Source organism: Salarias fasciatus, chromosome 10, assembly GCF_902148845.1.
Source record: "Salarias fasciatus chromosome 10, fSalaFa1.1, whole genome shotgun sequence".
Lineage (NCBI taxonomy): Eukaryota > Metazoa > Chordata > Actinopteri > Blenniiformes > Blenniidae > Salarias > Salarias fasciatus.
In genome coordinates this window covers 12,109,290-12,137,045 of record NC_043754.1, presented here as the reverse complement: position 1 = coordinate 12,137,045, position 27,756 = coordinate 12,109,290, and the positions used below count along the sequence as shown (strand labels likewise).

Here is a 27,756-nt window from a genome sequence, read left to right as displayed (position 1 = left end):
GCACAGCAGCAGCTTCGTGGACACATTAGTTTGTGTGTTGGTGTTTTTTTGTGGACAGGTTCTTCCTCTCTGCGTCGGCTATTAGACTCTGGCCGTTGTCTGTGTCTTAGCTGTGAGCTTTAATCTAATAAAGTGTGTGTGTGTGCGTGTTAGTGCACGTGTGTATTTGTGTGTGTGTGTGTGTGTGTGTGTGTGTGTGTGTGTGTGTGTGTGTGTGTGTGCAAATCAATAGTGATATATAATTCACTGCATCCCAGCCCCACCACTCTTTATACCCACACATACTGACTATTTAATATTGCATGAGGACACACACTCATACGCACACATACAGAGCTGGGGGCAGGGGGAAAGAATATATCTGTGCTGTGTGCGTGGATGTGCGTGCGCCCCTCACTATCGTAAAAGAGGGTCTTTTACGCCCCTCTAACCTCCTCTTGCTACGTGATCTGAGTGCGCTTTTACCTCTTTAAACTCGCTTTTTACACTTCCATCGTTTTCCGCGTCTTTTTCTCAGTCCTTTCTGGAATTCTTCCTCTTTCTCCATCTTTCTTAATCTTTGGGTTTTTTTTCCCCCCCTCTTTCTAGCATGTATCTATATTCAACTCCCTCTGCCTGCCTCCCTCCCTCCCTCAGTATTGTTTTGAACTTCACCCTTGGGGTCTTCACATTCACTCTTTTTCTGTGTGAATAAATAAGAATTCATCTCCACATTTAAATAGCTCCAGGGTTTGTGGAACACACACTCGCACGCAGACGCACACACTTCCCAGTCATGTTTATAAATCATTAGAGTCCAGGGTCACCGGGGGTCACGTCTCCCTCTCTGGCCACCGCGCTCCATCCTGATTGGCTGTTGACACTGCAGGCCGCTCAGCATGCCTGTTAGCTTAGCTGTGCTTTTACCCTCACCTTGCCTCCAGTGTGTGTTTGTGTATGCTGAATTATTTAACAGCTACTGGCTCTGTGTATGTATTTCCATATGTGTTTTTTTTTTTTGTGTGCACATGTGTGTGTGTGTGCAGAAAAAAAAAAAGGCTCAAAGATTCAAATGCCCCCCGTACTCCTTATCGTTTTTGTTAGCTTGGAGTTTCATCAGATTGAAACGGATTTTATTCACATTCACACACTTGCAGGAACATAAATATGTCCACACACACACACACACGCACACCCACACACAAACACTTTCTCCACTTCTTTGGGGCCTCTACATTCATATTTCATCGCCTTATGACTCTCTATGAGTCGCTTCAGTGTGTTTTATTGCAACATGAAAGAGCCGCTCCATAAACATGTTAATGGCTTTGATCACATAATGAGCTGAACAAATAGGAAACAACAGGGAGATTAAACAGAGAAGGATTAAAAAAAAAAAAAAAAAAAAACTATGCACACTGCCTGCACCATCTTGGTTTGTCTGAGTGGGAGCTAATTAGAGCTTTATGCTGCGCCATTCTTTTACACTGGAAGGCTCGGCATAACAGGAAGTAGCACAGGCAGTAGACAGGGAGTCAGATGTATTTCAGATTCAGACGACACACACGCACACATACACACACACACACACACACACACGCACGCACACGCACACGCACACACACGCGCACACACACGCTTCACATTGTGATTTGTGATAACATCCAGCCATGGCAGAGAACAGAGGGGGGTAACTGTTAATTGAACAAAGGCTCTAATTAAAACGGTTCATGACTTCTTAAATTATTAATTATTTTTTTCTTTGTGTGAAATAAGTGAGAGAGATAGAATTAAAGAAATTACTTTATATTACACATAATATGTCACTAATTACCAGCTATTACATGTCAACACATTGATAAACACCAATAAATAACCAGCTGCAGAAGAATGAAACGCTTAAGCTGGAGCTTAAGTTTTCAGATGTTATTCCGCAATTTCTAAATTGAACAGTTTTTGTTTTGTTTTTTTGCATTGTGACTAAAATATTTGCTGGATCATAAAACACCAGCAGAGTCAAACAGCTAACCAGTTAGAGTTGATATTTGACCCGTAGATAAGGATTTCTGGCTAAACTGAATTAAAATGATAATATTTGTGGTGCGTTCTTGTGGTCATTTCAGCAGGAGACCAAAGTGCAGAGAGGGAGATGGTATTTGTTATGAGGTAGTTTATAGTGGAGGGTTGGCCTGAGGTCAGGGCTTTCCCAGATCAGACTGATGTTTTAATCCTAACAACTGAAGCTAAACAATAAGGCAATGTTTGTTTATCTTTCCTTAAACTATGTATATATCATCTGCAAAATTCACATAGTCATCTGAACTAAAACTTCTGCCTTCTCCTTGAGCCAAACCAATTAGAAGTAGTGGGGGAACTTAACCAAATAGAAACTGTGTTTCGGTGTTTTCAGTAATCTGTGTGGATTTGTGAAGTTATGAAGAATTTTGAAACTGTTTTAAAATAGATGCATGACATGCAGTACAGTAATCTGTGTTCCCAAAAGCGTTCACCCACCAAACTGGATGTCTTATGGTCACAAAATTGTCTCCCAATTAAACTTATACACAAGCTTGTCACTCTGATTGTGCGACAACATCTATGTGCTGTGAGGCAGTGCGAGTGACGAACAACCAGTCGTTTAACGACACATTTCAAAAACCTGTTAATGTCGACGTAAAGGATCATTAAAGCGAGAGCAGCGATATAGATGAGCGCACATTTCTTTCTGTTCTCATCATTACCCTGTCCTCTGTACCCCTCCTAAGTGGAGCTCATTGTTTAGGGGTGTGAGCTTGTTTTGTAGTCACTGTCTTTTTTCTTCTTGTCTCTGTCTCTCTCTTCTTTTTTTTTTTTGTTTTGTTTTGTCGTGTGTCTTCCGTGTACTTCTTCTCTCTGTGTTCTTGATCCTTGAGGTGTTGTGAGTTGTTTTGTCTGGTTAATTACCTACACCCCAGTTGGGAGGTGAGTGTTTGACAGTTGTCAGCACCGTGTGTGTGTGTGTGTGTTTGTTTGTGCGCGCGTGTGCGCACGTGTGTGTGTCTGTATGCTGCATAGGGAAGGAGGAAGAAGTCTGACTGTATTGTTAGACCTCACTTATGTGACAGCATGTAGACATGATGGCTTTGCTGTTGTGCAAGTACTAAACAACCCTGCTGACGCGCTCTCACTATCACACGTGCACACACACACAAACACACACACACACACACACACACACACACACACACACACACTGCGAGGAGTCTCCCATTGTACTCTGTCTCTTGCTGTCTCTTGCAGTGGAGGTGGGATATCTTTGATCACAGCAGCGACACTGATTAAAAGGAATGATGCCTGTCGTGGAGACGGCTGTATTTATAAGTCTAAAGGAGGGCAAGGATGCATCTTTCTCTCTTTCTCCGCCTCTTTTTTTTTTTTTTTTTTTTGTATTTTTCTCTCTCCTTACACTGACTTTCTCGTCATGGTGTCTGGTATTACCGGCGATGCAGCCAAGGGATTCGGTTTATAGACTGAACACACACGTGCATGTGTGTGTTGGTGTGTGTGTGCTCCTGCCTGCAAAGTGTTGTGCCACATCAGGTAGTTTTGAACAGGACAGCAGAACCTGTCTACTTCCTCCCCTTCATCTCTCTTTAACAAGTTCATTTATTCATGAGTGTTAACACACACACGCACACAAACACACACACACACACACACACACACACACACACACATTGGCGCAGGTACGACTTTGTGCACATGCGGGTTGGTTGGATGGCAGGAGGATAGACTGGTGGCAGATGAAAGGAAGAGTTCCTGAGCTGTTGTTAAATAGTCTGTCAGCATGACACACACACAAACACACGCGCGCACACACACACACACACACACACACACACACACACACACACACACAGAAGGTGAAAAAGAGCCGCTTTATTTTGAGATTTATAGATTTTAATTATTAAAAATTTAAAAGGGGGAAAATAATAAGCATTAATTATTCATACATAGCATGTTAATTGGTTCTTGAATATTCAAAACAAAACAATCCCATGAATATTCAAATATATAAAGAGAGCATCAGGGAGCTCAAACGAAGAAAAACATGATCTTTTAATGAAAGGGGAAAAAGAAAGGGAACAGGGGTCGTTGAGGAAGCATGAGAGGGCGAGGGTGAAGATAAAGAGGAGAGGAGGATGAGGGGAACGAGGTGTTGTGGAGAAGAGAAAATGAGATGAGGAAAAGGCAGTGGCGAGGGAAGGAAAAAAAAAAACCCCAGAAAAAAAAACCCTGCAGAGAGTCAGGGGGGTCTTTTGTGTTTTCACCATGATGGATGACAGTGTTGACTAAACGAGCTAAATTAGAAGCTTTTTCCTGCAACTCTCTTGAAATATTATTAACACACAGCAACTTTAGTGAAACATATGATTCAGCTGCACATAATGACCTTGCCTATTGATTTGGGAATAGCGGGAGCAACGGCGTTTTCGTAGCAGGCGGGAGGCGGGGGCGGATCACATGGTTTGTTGTTGCAGTGCAGGTCTCTGTTATATTCTGTCATTAAAACATTAACTCCTCAGATGCCTTTATATACACTCTTTCCCGCGAACGCACACGCGCGCACACTCCAGCACACGCGCGCGCGCACATTTAATGGCTTTAATTAGCTGGGCATGTGTCCAGTCTTGTAATTAGCTAATAACAGCAACATGGATGTGGTTAATTAGTGGTAGGAGGTGCTTGTGACACCACATTACTGTTAGTGCTGCAGAAAAAAGAAATACACACACACACACACACACACACAAAGCTGCTGTACATAAGCATTTTTAGGTGTGAAAAGGTGTAAAAGTAGTCTTGCATATTGTTTGAAGTGTGCGATCATGTCCACTTTCTAATCACATCTCTCTCTTTGTTCTCTTTCTCTGTTTCCATGTCACTGCTGTGATATCTACAAAGTTTGTGGTTACTTTCACACTTTGTTTCGTTTAAAGGAACGCTACGTTATTTTAGCTTAATCTCTCATTACACATGAAAAGGAACCGATTATCTGAAGAGCTTGTCATCTTTCTTCTCTTCTCTTCCTCCTCCTCTCGGCTCCTCCTCATCCTCCACTTAATTGGTGCCCCATCAACCCGTTAATCAAATTACTTCTGAACCAAAATTGACAGTTTTCATTAATTATAAAGGATTATTCTAATTGCAATTCAAATTTATTCATTCACAACAGACGGCGCTCAGTAATATTTCAGTGAATTAGCATATTAAATGGAGTGGTTCGTACATTAGTTATGGTAATGTATGCATATTTCCTTATTTGGTCTGGGTGCGCCATATGCATGCCACGCGGGCTTCTTCTGTGTGTGTTTGTATGTGCATGGACTCTCAGGTGAGGAACCTCGACAGCATTTAATTTGTTTGACAAACGTAGCGGGAGTTAAATGCTCCAACCTGCCCCGAACACATCTTTCCTCCCCTCCTCTTATTCTTCTCTCTCTTATGTCTCCTCTCGCCTCACTGCTCACCTCTCTCCATTAAAGTCACAAATCAGCCTTGAAGTGATTCTCCCCCCAAAATTTGAAACCTCCCACAGTTTCTCTTTCTCAGATTTTCACTCACATCTTTCTGCGACTCCTTCAGAAAACCTCCACGTCTCCTCTGCTTTTTGAGAATGAAGTATCGCGTCTGCACTTGACTGTTTGATGGCCCTTACCCAAATCTTTTCTGTTATTCTGCTTCTCTGTATATAAAACCTCAAAGGAGTCGCAGCGGAGAACAGACAAAGTGAGAAAAGCTGGTGTGATTTGTAGGAGTTAATATTAAAGTGACAGCTTGAGTGGATACTCAGTGTCCAGATTGGATCACAGTAGAAAAAAAGTTTTTCTGAATATTTCATTTCACCAAGCTGCTGTGACTAAATAAAATATCATCTCTTTAAATAGACAAGATATCATAGTCCCCCAGTGTAATACACATGCACACAAATGGATACGACCGCAGAGGAATTCACCCACTGGCACTTAACAAATTCACAGAAATACAGGATCTTGCATCTTTAATCTGCAGCTCAGACAGTTTGTTTTGCCTGTGTATTATCATCTCTTCCTGTTGTAATGAAACAGTTTCCTCTCAAGCATAATATCGCATGCCCCTCAAAAGACACATGTGTTCATGCATGTATACATCTGAGCCTTCTCGTGTACACCGGTCCTTCCATTCATGCATATATACCTGTTCTGCCTGTTAAGGTCGCGGTGTGCAGCCATTTGCAGCTAACACCATGTGAACGGCAGGCTCCGAGCGAGACAGGTCACCACTCCATCACAGGGTGAGCACGGGAACATCCATACACCACAGGGAGCTTAAACTCATAAAATAATCTAACAAGCTTTTCAGATTGTGGAAAGAAGTCAGAGGACACACTATGACCTGCAAAATCCACAATGTAAAGCCATCGCTGGATATTTAAAGCAATTATAAAAGCTTAAACAGAAGCATCAAAGCGCAGGTCTGTTATATCCATGTGTGACAGAGTTTTGCTTCATAAAACTTTTCCTTCCATGATCGTAACCTTCCGCATGAGCACAAAAGGTTAGGGAGAAAAAGAGTCACTCGGGAATCGCACATGAGCATGTTTGTCTTCCCGTGAGGGAACGAGAAACGTGCTGTTGAGTTTGAGGCAATACGCCGGACAAGGACGTGTGATGAGAATCAAGAGGAGGAGCGAGAAAATCCGACTTGGAGAAACACATACGTCACACGTCTGAGTGACGGAGAGCTTCATAAGTGCTTTCCTCAATCACCATCACTATAACTGAGAAATTCCCCGAACTCTGTGTGTGTGTGTGTGTGTGTGTGTGTGTGTGTGTGTGTGTGTGTGTGTGTGTGTGTGTGAGTGATGGAAAGAGGAGGAGACAGGAGGAGAGAAGAGGAAGAGGTTCCTGTCAATATCACTTCCTTCATCACTCTCTTCATCTCCTCTGTTCCTTTTCTTACCCTCAGTCCTCCATGAATTATTCCTAAGACCAATGACAAAGGAACACACACTTTCTCTCTTTTTCTTTTTCTCTTTCTCTCTCTCACTCCCACACACACATGCACACACACACTTACAGAAACGCTTACAACATTAGTTGGTGTGCCCGGGACACAGGTCACTGGCACTGTTGTCTTGTTACCACATAATTATAGGGTCTCTGTGTCTGTGTGTGTGTGCCAGTCTATGAGTGTGTGTGTGTGTGACACAGAAAAGAGAAACTATGCGTGTGTGTGTATGTGTGTGAGAGCGAGAGAGAAAGACAGAAGGAGAGTAAAAAGAGTAAAAGGCAGAAAGAGCCTGAGCTTTAGATCGATTTGAGGTAAGCTGTCTGTGCCTGTGTGTGTGTGTGTGTGTGTGTGTGTGTGTGTGTGTGTGTGTGTGTGTGTGTGTGTGTGTGTGTGTGTGTGTGTGTGTGCGTGCGTGCGTGCGTGCGCGCGCTGTACATGTTTGGCCTAGAGCGAGCGATCCTTTAGCTGCTCACCCTTCACTCACCCCCTCCCGCTCTCTGTCCCTCCTTCCACCTTTTCTCTCCTTTTTTCTCCTCCTCCCTCCTCCTCTCCTCCTCCCGAATCAATCTCACTCATCTATAATTCAACAGTTTGCCTTCAGCCTTTAAAATATACACCACAGTAACCTCCTCCCTCTGTCTGTCTCGCCCCTCATCTTTGCTTTCACCTCCTCACTGTTGTCCCGTGTTCCTCCCCCCTGGTTTCTCCCCCCGGTGAGTGAGACCTCTGGCTGGATTTGTCTTGAAGGTAATGATGCTGTAATTGAATCTCATCATGGCCTCCAACTACAGCGCAGCATCACAGCGTCCAAATCCTGCTTAATATTGTATCAAAGGTCATTATGTTAATTGTGACTCCTGGCCAGAGGCATTATGCAAGACTTCAAGTATTTAGCAAAGTTCATAAAGATAAAGGCTAATATTCCCATCATCTGCATGTGTGTAACCCCGACAGCCAGTTCCTGGGCTTGATTTACTCTGCAGAACAAAAACGCTGCAACTTAGAGAAAACAAAACAAATAAGCTTCAAAAACTCGACGTTTCACACACTTGTGATGCAGCATGGATTGTGTTACAGGGCACGTCCTTAATGGGGAATATATGTGAAATATATTAAAAGAATGCAAAAAATGTTTTTTTTTTTGTAAATGCCCAAAGACTCTACTACAGATTCTGAGTCCTTTAAAAGTTTACATTCTTACTGAGTTTTTACATGAGTTTGTCTTCTCTGTGTTGTTTTCCAGTCGTTGCCTGGAGGTACTACGGTTTACCATTCAAAATGTTTCTAATTGGATCGAGTGCAAACCGGCTGCTGGTCGGCTGCCCTGCTAACTTCAGTGAACCAACGTCAGTCAAAGCGTCGTGTCTCTTGAATTTTCTGACGCTGGTTTCTTAATGCAGCTGCAGCTTTGGGCTCCAGATAATAACCATGCACCGCGCCGAGCACATCTGCACCGACTTGTCATAAACCGGCGCTATCAGTGCCACCATTACATGTAGCAGTGATGTAATGATACGTGCGCTGGTCCGTGCCCGTGCCGAACAAGGAGGCCCGCACAAGTTATTATTACTCACTCAGTCTCAGCCCTGGCAGAAGTACGGGCCCACTCACAGACATCATACATGCCGGCTATCACCACTCCGGCCGCCGCCGTCATTTAAATATGCAGAGATGACAACAATGACAGCATTAATAGTAATGATAGCAATATGAAGCTAAGCCCTCATCATCATCATCATTAGCATATCTCCAGGGAGATGAGCCGTGATTGACAGCTAGCTGGGTGTTTTTTGGGCTCCGGCTCAGCTATCAATTACCTCTGTGCATATCAACCATCATTATGTAAAATAACTCTGCTCCGCTCGGCTCTGCTCAGTTCTCTTAAGTCTTGTTCCCTCGCATAACTCTCTTTCCTTCTCCCATGCATTTCCTCCCTCCCTCCCTCCCTCCCTCCATCTCTCCTTCCCCCGCTGCCTTTTTTCTTTCCCCGGCACTCAATTTCTCTCCCGGCCACTCGCTCCCCTTTTCTACTCACAGTTTCTCCTCCTTGTCTTGACTTCTTAATCTTTCCGCTCCTTTTCCTCGCTCTCTGTCTCTCGTGCTCGACTTGCTTTCAGCATCTGAACGTGGATTCTGGCGCCTCTAAGATTGCCTTGTCCAGTTCAGATGTTTCTTCAAGACTGAAACCAAATGGACAGAGTCTGGTCAGTGGATCTGGGAATGTAAATGAAAACACACATCAGTTCATCAGGGGGTGAATGTTGTATAACCTGAATCTGAAGTGGTGTCGCCTTTGCTTCACAATAATAACAGTTGAACTGTTTCCAATTACTGAATAAAAACATTAGCATTTTCTTGAGGATGTCTCTGCAATGATTTTTTTTTTAATTCCTTTTCTTCTTGCATTATACATATATATTAAATAAAATGTTTTCCTCTCCATGAAAATTGCTGCATCTTCTGCTTCAATTGAAATTAGCATCATTAGCATCATATTCTGCTGGAGGAGTCAGCATCTTTTATTTGGGCTGTTTTCTGGTTGTGCAACTCCTAGAACAACTTAAATATCACTGAACCAAGACTCCAGTGGATTTCCAGTTTCCAAGTGGAATAAATTTCTCCTCAGATTTCCACTCTTATCCCTGCTTCCTTTTCCCGATTTGTATTTATTTTTTTGCCCCTGACCCTTTAAAGAATAGCCTCAGTGTCACAAACTGTAAGATAATATCACTCTAATCCCCTTCTTTATTTTTATTTTACCTGATTATTGTCCCGTCATGACAGTTTGAGTAATCCTTATCTGAGCTTTAAGTGTTTCTCAACAAGACTCAAAGAGCAAAGAGAAAACAAGCGTTTCCTCTTCAGGAAGTAATGCATTATCACATTATTATTGTGATAACAGCCAAACAGAGGGCGTGATAGTATTTCATGTCCTTGTTTTTCCTATTGCACACTCAGAGAGCAGGCACGGGGCCCGCCAATGCTATCTTACTGTCATCACATTAAACACTAACAAACGCTCAGAGTAAACAGGAAACAGGAAGTTGATCTCTGACAGATCAACAGATGGAGAGGGGAAACTCGCACTATGCATTTGGGCTCCGTGATAAACGCAATTTAAAGTGGCAGATAAGAAGGAACAGCATACCGATTTACTCCAACTGTGTGAGCTGAAGATGAACAGCAGCATCTCAGTTTTACAGCAATGCACATTTACTGCAAACGTTCTTTGTTTCATATTTATGTTGTTTGCAAGCAGTCTTCCTCTTCGAACCAGGTGGTGATTCATTTTCTGTTGGTTTTTTTTTTTTCTTATTTTTTTGTGCAACTGGTAAGTGATCAGTTACTGGCAGTTACGATAGGTACACAGACATTAGCGAGTTGTTTCACACACATGCACTGAGCGGCAGAGGGATGGCGAATATCATCATTCTGTCAGCGAGCGTTGCCAAGAAACTTGGCAAGCAGGTGAAACAAGACATCTGAAGGAAGCAGGGAGACAGAGGAGAGACAGAGGAGGCAGGAGCAGCAAAAAGCACTGATCTGTTGTTCAGTTTGTCTGCACAAACCGACTCGCTGCAGTTTCTCCACCTGTCAGCAACAACTCTGCGTATGTGTGTGTTTGTGTGTATGTGTGTGTGTGTGTGTGTGTGTGTGTGTGTGTGTGGAGAGGTTTTTTTTTTTTTCCTCTTCCAGCAGCATCGTTATTCTTGGCTCAGTAGAAAAGTCAGTCTTTGGGGAATAAAACGGACACAGACATCCAGTCTTAGACACTCTCACACACACACACTCACACACATGCATGCGCACACACACACACAAACACACAAACACGCACAAAGCTGGAATTCCCCCGGATGTCACCCTTGCCCTGTTGGCATTGTAACTGTTGAAATGACAGGAGAACGGTCGAAACAAACTCCCATAATCCTCTTTCCTGATTCTCTCATCCATTTGTTTCTCTTTCACACAAACTGTCTGTCTTCTCCATCGCGTTCCTCTCTCCTGCTGCATCTCGACGCCCTCTCCATCCCCTCTCTCTGTCACTTCCTGTCTCCTTCTTCAGGTCTGTGTTAGCCCTATATATTAAATATTAATGTCAGTTGTGCTCTGAGCCATAATTGCCATCTCAGCTTCTGAATAATGGATGTAACTGTGCTGTTCACCACTACACCATGGCTAACAGGATGAAAAAAAAAGAAGCATCCAACTGTTGTTTGTTACATTACTGTAGCTAGCGAGCTGGATAACGAGAGCACAGTTGATTATTGCATCGCTAACAGGCCACCTTCAAGAACACCAACACCGTCATGCCTGAAGACAGTGTTTGTTAGGTTGGAAAAGTTCAACACACACACACACACACACACTGGTCAGCAGGATAACAACAGGCCAGCAGGACAAGTTTAAAACCAGCAACAGTGGCAGTCACTGTTTGGCTGAAACCCGTAAAATAACCCCTGGCTGCAGGAACGTCCAAAAGCAGCTTCCAGTCTACGGTAAATCAGTCCTGTTCTGGGTGTTCAGGAGCAGCACAGGTTTCAAAGTTGTTGTTTATTTGCGAGAAAACTCATGATTTAGCGCCAAATGAGTAGAGAAGAAAGCTAAAAATGAAAACACTCTTCTTGGATCACGCAGCAGTTGGACAGAGATATCAGACTAATACTTTTCAGTAAACATTACTACTATAATGTCGACCAGCTCCAGTTTGCAAACATGTGACAACTTTTCTCTGTGACAGCAGTGTAAGTTATGACTGTACATTGGTCTAATGTGAAGTTTTTCTTCCTTCACCGAGCCAAAAAATATTTTTACTTGTGTTATGAATCAAATATTTGGCATTCATTTTCTGGAAAGTCTTTGATGGGAAATCTGCTGCATCGTGTCAAATTCTCATCCCTCACATCAGCATTTTATGTATTAGTGATCCCCTACTTATTTTTATGATGTGCATCCTTTTCCTAAATTGACGGTCAACTGAGGTCTTCTAAAAATAAAATATTATTCATAAAAAAGCACTTCAAAAAAATTACATCAGTGCAGCTTGATTTATACAGTATAACACCAAAACACAAGTAATTTCAAGGCATTTGACATAGTTTCATCAGTATCTTACGCTAACATAGAGAGAAAGACAATTCAATAATTTGTAGGAGTGGGTGGCTTCAACCGATTTGGATAAAATGCAGAAAAAAAAGCATGAGCATCACAGCAGATGAGAAAATATTGTATTTTTTTTTAATTCTATGAGCGTATTTTTTTATGCGGATGTGTTCACCTTCTGCACACTGTGTTAACAGAGGATCTGAAGAAAATATTGTGAAAACTGAGAACATGCGGGCGCATTGCATTTAAACAGTGTTGTCTTCCTCCTGTCTGCATTTTTTTTCTCTCTGCACTATGACTCCAACATCATCCCTGAACAGATGGAGGGCATGTGCATGTGGGTGGGTGTGCGTGTGCGTGCGTGTGTGTGTGTGTGTGTGTGTGTGTGTGTGTGTGTGTGTGTGTGTGTGTGTGTGTGTGCGCTTGCAGCAGACAGGACTGGTGTCAGGTCAGCTCTCTGAGTGCCGTACTCACAATATAGCAAAGGTCAACAGCACTGTTATCACTTGAACATGATCGGGCCCCGAAGAGAGTGAGTGAGATAGTGGAGGGGGGGGGGTTGGGGGGTTTGGTCCTCCCCCCCCTCCCCCACCATCATTCAAACTCTTAAAATTGCCTGTTTTAATTGGAGGCCTCTTAACGACCAGCGACTGGACCAGCCAGTCAATTCACACAAAGTGTGTGTGCGTGCGTGCGTGTGTGCGTGTGTGCATGTGTGCATGCGTTGCGTGCGTGCGTGCGTGCGTGCGTGCGTGCGTGCGTGCGTGCGTGCGTGTGTGTGTGTGTGTGTGTGTGCGCGCGTGGGTCGCTGCAGGGCCTTTTTCACAGCGTAGTTGATTAGGCCAGATGGGGTCAAGTGAGTGTGAGAGGGGAACGCTCACATACGGCATTAAAATGTAGAATATGTACTGTTGGCAATCGATGAGAGCAAAAAAAAACACTCTCGCAGGAAATAGACGGACGGAGTCAAGCGCCGGATGGAAATATGAAAAATAATGAGATCACCGATCAGTTAAGCCAGTGATAGACGGAGCTGTGTGGGGAGGCGCCGAGCGAGAGAAATTGAAAATGTTAAAGTGACTGCAGTGATTACGAAGGTGACGGTGGAGGACACTCCTATCATTTACCGTAGTTCATTAGCAACAAAAAGCCTTCTCCAACATATTTGTGTTTTAAGACAGCGTATGCGACAGTGTGAAAGAAAAAGAAAAAAAAAACTCATAGAAAAGAACAGTATAGAGAAGAACTATCAACAAATAATCAATGTAGCACTGGCTGATGGGAACAGGAGCCATAGATCAGGGACTTTTAGCTAAAAAGCAGGAGATACCTGCAGGAAAGTATAAAGACAGAGGTGAGACCTCCGACCGCAGACCCAGCACAGAGCAGAAGTAGAAATTAAAAAAAGTAAATTCGCTCGGTTTATGTCATGTGGGGCGCCCCGTGGAGTTGTCGACATCTCGATTTTATTTGTAACTTCTTTTCCAACGAGCGCGGGATGTTAGTTTCTAGAGAGAACAGTCATAGCTGGTGGCAAAATTGAGCCGCGGAAGGCAGCAGTGCACTGGTTAAAATACCAGGCTGGACAGCGAGGTTTCCAAAAATTCTATACAAATACTTGAAGGAAGGGCATCTGGGTAAAATGTGGGATTATTCTGTGCACAAAGGAACTTTTAAAGTAAGTTTACTGTTTACTCTAACATGAGGCGGCAGTGAAGAGGAAATCTGCCTTTTAGCAAGGACAGCACGGCGGCTTTTTGTTGCATATCTGGTAATTTGAGGAATCTTCTCTTGCTTCTGTCACAATTGATAATCTTATAATACAAGACTGAATTGCTATGGTATACTTTGTGATAGGATGTGATGCTTGATTTCCTTTTTCAGGCCGAAAAAACATAAAGTACAGTAAAGCCAATCTTTTATAGAATCCCATCAAGAAAGATATTAAAGTTCGAGACAACTACAAGCCATAAACTGTAGAACGTGTGAGGTTTTGGTCAGTATGATGATTGTCAAGGCATCATACTTTGTTTCAATCATTGTCCTTCCTTTCTATTTCATATAATTCATGAAGAAATATTTAACTCACTGCATTCTAAACAATAAAAAAACAACCAAATACTTTTTTTTCAGTGTTGCTAATAGATCCAAACATTTCTTTTCTGCATTTTTTTGCTTTTATATATCATGCAGATGTGCGGTGAGGTGTGCAAGCCTCCCATACAATGAGATCTACAACGGCGGGTCAGCTGAGGTGGTCGTGTTAACGCTATGCTAGTGTTGTGAGGAGGACTAGACAGTGGGGGGTCAGCAGGGGTCACCGTGGCTGTCCTCCGCTGTGATAGGCTGTCACCCGGGGGTGAGAGGTCAACGTAATTAGGCATGCAGAATCGCGGCGCCGGTGTTCTAACGAAGCCCGAGCTCGTTAATGCAGAGTTTTACACTCAGACCTGCCACTGAGCTGTGCTGCACCGTCTCTCACACACACACACACACACACACGCGCGCGCACACACACACACTTGCATGTGCAGTTCATGTTTGCACACACACATACACACACACCCTCTGCTTTGTTCTGCTGGTCCTGCACAAGGGCTGTCACTTTTTAAACAGTAAATCACCAAATTCGACCACGAGGGAATATAGATTATAAAGACTTGTGAAAAGCTCACAAGTGGACACCACTTCGTGAAAAGTAATATATTACAATAACTCTGCCGACGCAGTATTATAATGGAGCTGATAATGTCCAATTTAAGCCAACAGAGGCTTGACGTGTCCGTTGAATCGTTTTCATTTTAGCTTGTGGAACTCTTTCTTTAGAGCCCAATTTGTTTAATGAATAGCATGAAAAACTACAACTGGTTCCCTATATTAATATTATATTGACTGAAATACAGCATTTGCAAAAGGAAAAAAATTATATCAAAGTAAATATTTTTCTGAGTGAATGATAAAATAAAGTTTATGAGGTTTGCAGTTGTTTTTTTACTTGATCTGTAAGACAGACAGATGTTAAAAACACACACACACACACACACACACACACACACACACACACACACACAACACCAGTGTACGCACAAGCTAAGATGTGTGTTTGTGTTTTTTTGTACAAGTGTGCCGTCTTGCTTCTGCCAGGCCGGCCAGCTGGCTCACACCAAAACACAACCTGGATGTGTTTGTTTGCCGTTGATCGCCATCTGCGTGTTTGATTTATTCCGTAATATAGATTCATGACATATGGTCCTGTTTCAAACACCTAATGTCAACACACTTCCTCTTTTTTTTAATGACTCGACATCAGGGTTAGCGCCGAGGAATCGCCTGCACAGCAAAAATCTGTCTCCGCTGCTTTATCTGTGTCACACTTCATTTTTGCATCCTAAAACACACATGAGGCAGAACGTAAATCCAGTTACAGGAAGGTGATTTTTCGTTTGAAAAAAACATGTTTGCAAGTTCCTTACAGTTCAGGTAAGTTTGAATTTGGAAAAGTATAAAATGAAGGTCAAATTGTAGAGGTTTTTTTTTCTTTCTTACACTTAAACTGTCTCCCAGTCAGGTTTCTTTTTCTTTCTTTTTTTTTTTCCACCAGAATTGTTGGAGTGTGTCGCACTGCTTCTTCTTATATGTTCATGCCGTGTCTTTATGTGGCGTTTCAAAGCAGCTGCTGTGGTTTGAAAAGTTATTTCACATATCTGCGGGCAAATTCCACAAGGAAATTTTGACTTTCAGACTACATGAAATGTTGATTTTCACCAGTGTTTGAGGATCCGTCAGTGCTTCATGGCCATGCTGCATGAAAAAAAAGAAAAAAAAGAAAAAAAACATCACTCTTTGTCCTGTTAGACTGTTAATCTGTCAACCTCAAATGTGGCCTTTCCTTTCCTGTCTTTACAGATTTTTCCTCAAGTTTTTCCTCAAGTGTAACCAGAACTGTTTAAAGAATGCAGGAAACCCACGAGACATGAGGAGGTTCCAGGTACGCACGAGCCACCGTGTGCTTTTTCAGCGCTACACGCTTGGTTTTCATTTCTTTGAGAGTGTTTGTGTGTCTCTTCCTCTCTCCTTCATTTGCTGCCTCTTTATCTGACGGTCTTTCTTTTCCGTTTCGCTCCTTTCCCTTTGTCTCCTGCAGACGTGACACGTAATAACACATAAATTTATGGTTGCCGCAACATGTAAACATGGGAACGTGCAATTGTGTGTGTATGTGTGTTGCATTTCTCCACATGATGCATTGCCCTCCAACAATTTACATGTGTTTAAGGGAGTTTTAGGGCGAAGGTCACAATTACAATTGTGGTTTAGAGGAAGGGGCTTAAGAATGCATGATGTCAATTTAAAGGCCCCACAATGATAGAGCTGCAACTGCGTGTGTGTGTTTGTGTGTGGGCGGGTGAGTGGGTGTGTGTATATCTGCGTGTTTCTGTGTAAGTAAATAAGCTATCAGCACCTTCACAGGAAACATGAGATCCTGACCTCGACTGGTTCGAACATAAATATACACACAATGTAGGGAGACAGGAGGGAGGATGTTGAGAGAGAGAGAGAGAGAGAGAGAGAGAGAGAGAGAGAGAGAGAGCGAGGGAAAAAGAGAGAGAAGAAAGAAAGGCGTCTTGAGGCTGTGAGTAAGATTTAAGGCCTCGCCGTCATTATTATTTCCTTATCTTCATGGCTGCAACCCAATCAGGAAGACACCACTTGAGGCCGAGTAAAGATACTGGACGCTGTGAAGATACTGATAGATTTATTACCATGGCACGTGCGTGCATGAGTGTGTCTGTGTGTGCTTGTGTGTTTGTGTGATGTGTGCGTATTCCTACCAGTGTGTAGACCTTTCAGTGTCTGTGTGTGTGTGTGTGTGTGCCTGTGTGTCTGTGTGTGAGGAGTAGATAGGACAGAGAAAGTCACACAGCAGCAAGTGTGTGACGGTATCTGTGCCTCTAATTGTGCAGCTCTATTGTAGTGGAACCAGAAAAGACAGCTCTGTTTCCCTGGGAGATAATTAAGGGCCGGACCCATCAGGAACTATTGAACAGAGGAGGACAGACACACACACACAGACACACACGCACTCATCCACGCGCGCACACACACACACACACACACACACAGTGCAGTCAAAGTGGCTTAGTGTGTGTTGAGACTGATGGTAATAGCAGTGATAACGGGCTACATTTAAAGAGCTTTTCACAGTTTCATGCTCTCAGCTCCTTTTTGCAATGATCTCTCGACCCTCGACTTTGTAATTTCTCCTTTTTTTCTTCTCTTTCACTTCTTTTCCATTCGCTCGCCTCCACTCCTTCTCTTTTCTTCACTCTCGTGTATCCTCATCTCTTTTTTCCCTTAATTCTCTCCTCTGTGATCCTACTTTCGTTTAACTCCCACCACGCACCCCCTTGATACCGTCCCAACAAACCCCCCCTCTAACTCCCTCTGGTCTCTCCAGGTGGTGGTATCGACTACGGTGAGCGTGGAGGGACACGTCCTGTCGGTCTCCGACAACATGTTCGTCCACAACAACTCCAAACACGGCCGACGGGCCCGCAGGCTCGATCCTGTGGAGGGAACACCGTCTTACCTAGAACACGGTATGTGTGTGTGCGGGCGTGCGCGGGTACGTGCACGCGCGCGTTGTTACCATGTGGGCGTGTGTGCATAAATGTGTGTGAGTGCAGCCAGCATGGCCACCAGATGGTTGATGGTTTAATCCTATCAGGTGATTCCTGCCCCTCCATCTGGCTAATCCAACCCACGACACATACAGTGTGTGTGTGTGTGTGTGTGTGTGTGTGTGTGTGTGTGTGTGTGTGTGTGTGTGTGTGTGTGTGTGTGTGTGTGTGTGTGTGTCTCTTCTACTAGGTCTAATATAATTATGTTTTTTTTTTTCAGAAACAATCCCTGCCTAAGTATGTTGTTGTAATTCAGCTGGATGTGTGCGCTCACTTTACAGTGGGAGCTGATTTCTGACAGACACGCTCTTGTTGTGACACAGGATTGGATCGTACAAGCTCATACACATAATACTTAACACCGAAGTGACATAAGCTGACTGTACTCATTCTGTCTGAACTATTTTGAAGCCGTCTGGGGTTATTTTTTATTCCCATGCCATGTCATTAGTTAAAATGATCAGTATTAATCTCATATCAATCAAGCTTATGTTGAACAAACAGGGAATAAACAGGGTGAATTGAAACATTGCTTTTAAATCACACTGCATTATACAATTGCCATAAAGTGTTCACTGTAAAATAGAAAGTTATTTGATGTAGAGGAACGAGGTAATGGAGGCAACAGAATGTCAGACGTCAAATTTGGAAGCGGATGCATTCTTGACCTGATTGTTTTTTGAGATTTCGCTGATGGGAACTTTTTTTGAGCGTGGACTTGAGGCCAGTGAGAAGCACCTCATCACTGTTGAGGGAGAACCAGGATTAGATGTACTGTAAACAGCAATAAATTAGGAGGGGGTGAGTTTGGTGGAGAGGCAGAGGTGGGTGTCAACCCCACAGCAATGAAACTGCATGTTGTATTTACAGAAAATACATTCAAGGGGAAGCAGATAATGAAGAAGATGGGACCTAAGACAGAGCCCTGGGGGATACCAGAGGAGAGGGGAGTCGGGATGGGAAAGACTAAAGACTAAATAAATTCAGCACAACTGGGGAGATTTGCCTTCAACCAGTCCAGAGATGTGTTAAGCTGCACTCAGATCAAGGAGAAGGATGGATAACTACTTTATGGCCGTTTAACTTTTTACAGTAGTGACGAATGACAAATTTCTGTTTTTATTTTGGAACAGACAATAAAGAAACTATCTATCAATCTAAAAGTCCAGAATTCGCTGCAATTCGGTGGTTCTTGATTTTCATGAGGCTGGTCTGTGCTGTGATGGGGAAAGATTCTAAAATGAAACTGTTTATAGAAAATATTGTTTCAAAAGGCGAGAGTAAACTCTAAATGCTTGTTCTGGATCTTTGAAAGAAATAGCAGGAAATGAGACAACAGTTTTTGAAGTTGTTGGACTCGACGTCGAGTTTCTTAAGAATCAAAGTTCCAGCAGTAGACTTGATTCATTCAGTTTAATATTTGGTGAAGCACAAAATGTGGATTAATTATAGAGCAAGTAACTTCTGAAATCGAGTTTCATTTCGTGTGTAGGTGTGAAGATCAGGAAGAAACAGAATTCAGCTGATCAGCAAAAACTATGAGCCACCGATGCAACAGATCAAACGAAAAAACCCTTCAACCTTCCCTGACTGATTAGAGACTTATTGGTTGTTTAAAGGAAACAAATGTTTTTCTATAATCATGATGTGTTGACCTGACTGAAAGAATGAATGTTGTGTTTTATTAAGCGGGAATTTATTTCTGACGTAAATCATAATACCAGAAATGAGTTAGTAATCACTTTTACTCCTCCCCCCTCTCTGGGCTGTGATTTTGCTCCCGTCCTTTACCTCCAGGAGCAGCTCCCTGCATTAAAGCCATCAGTCCCAGTGAGGGGTGGACCACGGGGGGCGCCACAGTCATCATCATCGGAGACAACTTCTTCGACGGTCTTCAAGTTATCTTCGGTACCATGCTGGTGTGGAGCGAGGTCAGTTTACCTGCAGCCATCATCCTGCCTCTTTGTTGTTTCAACCCCTCAACTGCGTTTTTTTTTTTTTTTTTTTCCCCCTCCGACTTTTGGAAGTAATTCAATACGAAAACATACTTTCCTCCACGGTCGGGCTCTTAACTGAGCGTGATGGAGTGCTTGTTTGCGTACGTGTGTTAATGTTTGCCTAAATGAGGTCTCTCTCTAATGAGTACCCACCGACAAGCTCTTCCACGGTCCTCACCCACTCTCTCTCTGTCTCTCTCCTCCTCTGGGACACTGAATCAAATCAGCAGGTTTTGATAGCCATCAGCTTTGTGCTCACAAATACACACAATTAGATCTCTTTCTCTTTCTCTGTAACTCACAATCACATCGGCAAAGCTCACTATCATACTTTTTTTTCCCCCCAATTCCACTCCTCTCTACATAATGTTTATTTGTCTTCTAACTCCACTCACCGTGTGTGCAGAGCGACCGTGGCTCCCTTCCAACAACAGCGTGTGTGTGTGTGTGTGTGCGTGCATACTGGCATACATCGATGTGTGTGTGTGTGTTAAGAGCTGAGGGGTTTGTTTACAGTGTTGAGAGCCGCACTTATACACACTAACATGTGTACAGAGTCTCAGTTCAGCTCAGTTCAAACTGACTCAGCTCTCCTGACGTTCCTCAGACTGGCTTCGGATAGATTTTGGCCGACCAAATGTTTCATTTGCGCTCAACCCGATCATTGATTCCAAAGCATGAAAACACAGCTCAAGAAACTGTCTGTGGAAAGTGGTTGCATGTTTGCCAATTTGTGTTTGTCTGCATCTCTGCTGGCTGCCTACGGATTTTTTTTGCAAATCTGGGCCAAAATAGTGAGAACTATTTTTGAACATCGGCCATAAAGCTGTGATAAATGCTTTCTTTTTGTCACATACAACTCAAAACAATTATTTCTTCCCTACCAGGCATCAACACAAATGTGGAAAATAAAATTTTGCTCACAGTAGTTAGCTAAATTATGTTTCTGTTGCTTTCTGAACTTGAGACATTGCTATAAGTAGAGTTTTCAGAAAAAAAACAGCTTTAGGCCAAAACGATGCTGCACTTTGTGGATTTTAGTTAAAAAGCATAAGCCTTTATTCTGCAGTATTCCCTTTTAAATGTCAGCTGGAAGAAAAAGGAAAGCTGTGTTTGCTGCACATTCAAACCAAAGCCAGAATACATCAAATCCGAAAGCAAACACGGCCAGTTGGAGATGCCTTTCACCACATTAACAAGTGCAAATGTGATGCATCTCCAACTGGAAAACTAAAATAAACTTGAGAGTGGAGATCCAGCGAGAAAGCTCAAATAAAACACGCTGCAACACACACACTCACACAAATGGTGGTCCGTGGCTATTTGCTTCATGTTTTATTTATTTTTGATGCATACAGTAAAGATAACCTGACTACAAGGTGAAAGCTGTTGCAGTCCTTTTCCGTGAAACTACATGATTCTCTCCCCATTGGGTGATGTGACTCTTGACTCTCCCTCATATTTTTTTTTCTTTTTTTCTTTTAATTCTCTAGCTGATTACGCCACATGCTATCCGGGTGCAGACGCCACCCAGACACATCCCCGGGGTCGTAGAGGTCACTCTGTCTTACAAGTCCAAACAGTTCTGCAAAGGCACACCAGGGAGGTTCATTTACACAGGTAGGTCCAAATTACTTGCAGAAAGCCGAAGCACACTCGAGGATTTTCTTGATATATGCATTTTTTTTCCCCCCTTCTATTGTCTAAGCTGTTTAAAAATGTTTTGTTGTTGCTGTTTTTTTTTTTTTCTTTTTTGAAACTGTGGAATTTGATCTGTAAGCACATTTGAAACTGTGTGTGAGAGAGAAGCCCCGCATGCCTGTGTGTGAACAGCATCTACGAGCTGCAGTTCACTCTCAGGCCAGACAGTGTTGAACTAATGACTGCAGATTAGTCAACATTAACGACCCACACTCGTTACAATGTTGCCATAATCAGAGGCTCGTTAAAACCAGCTACAATTAAACAGTCTGCTCTTTATAGCCCTCCATACTGAAACTATTAGTGAAATCATCCAGAACACCCAGTTTACAGACACACACATTGCCTCGTCACACAAACACACACACACACACACACACACACACACACACACACACACACACACACACACAACGCTAACATGGAGTGTGTGATTTCTGAGTGGATTGAATGAGAGCTTTCTTGCAGCACTGTGCAGAATTGAAGCAGTGGGGAAAAAGAACAGAAAAGCAGATTTGTGCATGTGTGTGTGCGTGCGTGCGTGTGTCATCACTTTGTTTGCACATACATGTGGAAATGAATGGAGGTGATGTGATGTCTGGTATTGATCCGCTCAACATGGCTCCATCACACTATGGCGAGGACGTCATCAGCAAATTCTTTGGGGGGGGGGGGGGGGGGGGGGTGAGACACTTCCCGACGCCAGTGATGAACCAGCGATAAAGATGAAGATTTAAAACTGATCAATGCGGATAAAAAGAGAAAGCCATAAACCACCATGTTATTGGTTGGTGTCAGGTTCATCAGTGCTGTTTGAACTGCGACAAAGTTAACACCGTCAGCTGGAGTCTCGTGTTTTGATTGTGAAATCGTGTTTCTCATGAACGCCGATAAAATAAACAGCATAATATCAGAAATTGAAGAATGCAATACTTTATGTAGCTCAGGGGTCGGCAACCTTTATGACCAATAGAGCCATTTCTGTGACTTTCCTCCAAGTCAAGTTGGTCTGGAGCCGCAAAGCACATTTAACCTTTAAAATGAGGCGAATGCAGCCTAAGAAGTTTGTATGTGCATACAGCTTTGATGCACATACAAACAATAGATTGTATGATGCATTTATAGAAGTTAGGGTTCAGAATAGTGAACATTTTACTACATTTAATTTGTATTTTTACTTGATTTTAACAGTTTTTCTCCTATTTTCAAGTTTTTTTTAGTTGACAATTTTGAAATTTTAACTTTTAAGCATTTTACCTCCTGTTAAGCAGTTTTGCATGTTTTTTGTCCAATCATATTTATGTTCTTTTTTTTAGAAATTCGAAACATTTCACATTTTTCAAACTTTTTTTCCCATTTCTTCTGGTTTTAGCTATTTTTTTAAAATTGAGATTCGAGAGAGAGAGAGAGAGAGAGAGAGAGAGAGAGAGAGCACAGACTACAGGATGGAGATATCAATGAGGAGTTTGCATGTTCTGCTTGTGCGTGCATGGGTTAACTGTGAGTCCAGAACCCACCCTGTGAGGCTCATTCCTCTGGTCTGACTGAGTCTGTGTCGTTCCACGCTGGTCCTGTGACGGACGGTGACTTGTACGAGATGAGCCCGGCCTTCACCATGGTCGCTTGTAATCATCTCCAGCTCGCCACATCAGAGAGAATCGAAGCGCTGGTTGTGTGTCAAGGGTTTGTTGGCATAAAGAAGTGATTGTAAGAGTTTAGTTTTTACTGAACAATCGTCACATGGTTTAGACTCCAGGGAGATCAAATGATGTTTGTGAAGTGTGTTGTTAAAAGTCTGAGTTGTCTTCAAGGTTGGGGTGTTTTTTTTTTTCTCCATAGTTTCTTTGCACAGACAAAGTTATTCGGGCTTTTGCGCCTACATAATTGTTCTTCAGTCAAAACATCTTTGGTCCGAGCCCGAGGCTAGCCAGCCAGTAATTGGTCCGTCTGGCGTCTAACTGCTTCTCCTATTGGGCAGAGATGACCCCCTGTGACCTCACAATTGGCTGATGGCTTCAACATGTGACCCAGGAAACGCGATCCGTTACTGCGGTTGCTCGACCCCGCCTCAAGGTCGACTCCTTTCTGGAAGTCTCTGGCGAGAGGTCACGACGGCGAAAGCTGATTGGCTGTCGCCGGTTTTCAATGCTTTAGCTGCGGTTGCCTCTGGGTGGAAGGATCTAGCAATTAAACATGTTCATAAGCACACACATGAGATGGTGAGCACACACACACACACACGCGTAAACGCACACAAAGCCACACTCGCATGGGGTCGTGTCTTACACAACTTACCACACACACTTTCAAACGGGGGCAGGAGTTGAAAGTAATTGTAAATCAGAGTGATATGAGGGAAAGATGGTGAGTAGTCTGGTAAACAGATGGTCTACCACATACGTACACACACAACCACACACACACACACTTACCCACACACACATGCCGTATGGTTGCTTCATCTGCCTGATGGGAGAAATTAACATTCTCAACATCACACACTTCTATAAACACACAATGGTACAAAGTGACAATCAATAAATACTTGCACACACACACACACATCGTGAAAAGCATGCATGTGTACCCACAACACACACACACACACACACACACACACATAGAGATGAAATACAGAAATGATTCATCATCCATACAGCTGCATAAGAAAATCCATAACTCAGCTGTGTAGCAGAAACTTTTAGTGTAAGCCAGAAAAACAAGACAAATGTCATTCGGTTTTTGAGCCACTTTTAGGCTGCAGAACAAATAAAGGAAAAGGGGCTGAAATAAATATAGAGAGAGAGAGAAAGAAAAAAAGAAAGAGAGAGACACATAAAAATAGAAGAGAGACAGAAAAAGAAGTGGACTTTTAAAACCAGATTGTAAAGTATCGATCTGCCCATAAGTGGATCACACATATCCAGATACACACATGCAGATACACGCGTGTACATACACACATATACAAAAATGCAGAAAGTCACAGAGAGAAGACGAGCTGGAGAGAAAGAGATCTCATCTCATAAGGAGAAGAATGAAGCAATAATTCAGTGGTATCGAACTGCTGGCTGGCCAGAGAATCAATATTACCACACCTCCTCTCCTCTTCCTCCTCTCCCCTCTTCTTCTTCTTCTCCTTTTACATCAGCCCCCTTCAACCTTTCACCCACTCAACTTTGCCCTTTTCTCCCTTCCTGCTCTGTTTTCAAACCCAATATGCTTTTCCCCTCTCCACACTCGTCTCTTTGGGTGTGTAAAGCATCACTTCAGTATGTACTGAAGACATTAGAGATGTGCAGCTCGTCTAGCGTTCCGGTCTTCGCTGCCTCCCCCTCTTCTTCCCCTCTGTCTCCCTCTGTTCACATTTTATTGTGAAACAGGAGTGGACGGTCTGTCCTCATGAAACTTCTATGAGTATTGATCTGATGGGCAGCCCTGGACTCTGAAAGGAGGGCGAAGCTGGAGAAGGAAGGGAGGACGGATGGGTGGATGGATGGATGGATGGATGGAGTTTTTTTAACATCTGACTCACAGCAAGTCAAGACAACATGTGTGTGTGGCTGTTCTTAGCTTTCAGGTTTAGAACTTGGTCAAAAAAAGACATTTTTTTTTTATAAAATTGTGTCGGTTCTTGTTCCGAATCATTCTTGCTGTTTCAGCTTTTCATTCTCGATCGTGTGCAAACTGAAGACCTGACCGGTGTTTGTGTGTGTCAGTGATGCTACTGTTCCTGCACCTCCGCTGCTATTACTGATGCCTTTTAAAGCTGATGTTTAATCAATTGGACGACTGCTGCAGCGCCGCTACTATTTCTGTTCCAATTGTGGAAAGGAGCCGCTGAAGAAATCGTTTGGGAAACCTGACCTTTGGGTTTTAAAACACCACTCACACACGCGCGCGCACACACACTGCATTCGGTTAGGTATGCATACATCCACTGCTACATGAACACAAACATTCATGCATTCACTGTGTTTTTAAAAAACTTTTCATAAAAAGTCACACACTTTAGGCCCGTGGCAGCAAAACCACTGGAACTCATCCTGTTATGTTTCTGTGCGTGTGTGTGTGTGTGTGTGTGTGTGTGTGTGTGTGTGTGTTGTATTAACGTTGGCATCGGTTAAACGTCTCCAGGGATGCACAGAGGATGGATCTGACACTGGCAGTTAATTCTGACAGTTGATATCCTCGCCGACTGTTAGGCAGCTGTTTTTGTAATTTTTGTTTTTCTCAGCCGTGACTGAGTTCACTGTCTTTTCCTTTCTTTCCGTTTAAGGATGATTTAACCCACCTGTCTGCTCGCCTCCGTTTTCCCTCGTCTGAATTCCACTTAATAAGTCTTTACCTGTTGTTGTTAAGTATGCGTCAAACTCAAACACCTAAATTCTGCTTTTAAAATTTAAGATGTTTACTAAAAAAAAAGAATTTTATTTCATATTCATTAATTAGTTCATCATATTCAGTAGTTATTTTGTGAAATTTTTAGAACTGAAAGTATTCCAAGTAGAAATGTGATGAATTAAAACAACAAAAAAAATGAACCACCTGTAGATAACAGTGACCCTTACAGAGGAAACATAAAGACTTAGAGGATATATCAAATTAAAATAGTTGTGCTTTCTATTGCCAGTGGATCAAAACAACCATTATAAATAATATCTTATAATAGGAATAACATTAAGGAGTCAAGTATCAGTTACTACTTTACTCAAACCTCCATAATAAACTACAACACTCAAATGTTATAATAATACTGTTAATGAGTAGCAGATTGATCCAATAAACTATAGCTATTTTCAGGTAATTTTAAACCTAATATGGCCTTTCCTCCATCTGATTGGTGGGTTTTGTGAGAAAGTTGGTCATGTTACCTTATCCCATAAAGCTGATAATGTAATAATCAATTTTTGTTAGGACTTGCTGAAACTTTATATTGGCCATTCGATTTATGTCAGGTTAAATTACAGTGGTTATGGTGACTAAAGGACACTAAAAATTGGGATGTGTTATTTTTAAAGTAAAGTTTAATGAGGTATTAAACTGCAATTCATCCACAATGGTCAACATGAAGTGTTATGTTTTTTCTTCTTTTGTTCTTCTTGTGCTCCACTTTTATACATGATCTTTCCAAATCACTCAGTTATGCTCACATAAGTATCACAAACAAATTGTGCAATCATGGTTGGTCCTGAAGGTTTTCTGGGAGCGGTGGGAGACGCTGTCCACAACAGCTCAACATCTGCTATTTTAACAGCCCACAATTTATGAGGCTGTGTTGCGAACAAATTGAATAGTTTCGGACATAATAGAAACCAGAAAGTTGGGCGTGATGTGATAATAAAACGATAAAACAGACACATCGAAAATGCACACACACACACACACACACACATACACACGCGTGCGTGTGCGTGCATGCGTGCGCTCAAAGAAAATGTAAAACAACACAAGACATTCAGCTGCAAGTAATTTATCAGTGGTGGATGTGGAAAGTACCAGATATCACTGCAGCTGCACACACACACACACACACACACACACACACACACACACACACACACACACACACACACACGCATTTAGCAAGTGAAACTTCTTTTTCTAAGTTTAGACAGTTTTTTTTTTCTATTTTCCTTGCCTTCTTCACGCACACACATGCTTAAGCACACAGGGCTTAAAGACACATGTTCAGCACATATAAATAAACACGGAAACACACATGCGGATGCACGCACAATATCCTTTAAGCCGTCCCTCTTACTGACGGAGGGTTCAGAGCTGGGCTTGATTGACATATTGATTGGATAAAGACTGTGTAGGAACGTAATTGCAACATTAAAGCGAACACTAAGCGTTCTTTAAAACCCTTTAGATTATACCTGCACTGTTATTATCATACAAATGCTTCTGACACCATTAGCTACTCCACCAGGCCTATCCATCGTCGCACATTTACATGGAGCGTTCAGCTGTCGGCGCTCCATCACTGAGCTGCTCCGACTCATTCTGACAGGATCACATCACAGGAAGAATTTGATTTTGTTGGGAGGGAAGCTACTAAATAATTTCCTGATTTATTCAGAGCCATATATATATATATATATATATATATATATATATATATATATATATACATATATATATATATATATATATTTCAATGTAAACTTTTACTGGATCTTTATTTTCATTTATGTAGGCATTGAGTTTAATAGGTGATACTTACGTCTCCACCCGACTAACCCGAGGGCGACACT

The 27,756-nt window shown here is 42.5% G+C and overlaps 1 protein-coding gene across 2 annotated transcripts in view; it reads left to right on the top strand.

The window, feature by feature from the left end:
* LOC115395989 (transcription factor COE1-A-like) overlaps nucleotides 1-27,756 on the top strand; it is a 78,821-nt gene that overhangs the window by 36,350 nt on the left and 14,715 nt on the right. For both annotated transcript variants that reach the window (XM_030101715.1, XM_030101716.1), the window contains exons 7-10: nucleotides 16,024-16,105; nucleotides 17,576-17,717; nucleotides 19,596-19,729; nucleotides 21,289-21,415. In XM_030101715.1, coding sequence (XP_029957575.1) covers nucleotides 16,024-16,105; nucleotides 17,576-17,717; nucleotides 19,596-19,729; nucleotides 21,289-21,415 — 485 coding nt within the window. The remainder of the gene's footprint in view (nucleotides 1-16,023; nucleotides 16,106-17,575; nucleotides 17,718-19,595; nucleotides 19,730-21,288; nucleotides 21,416-27,756) is intronic.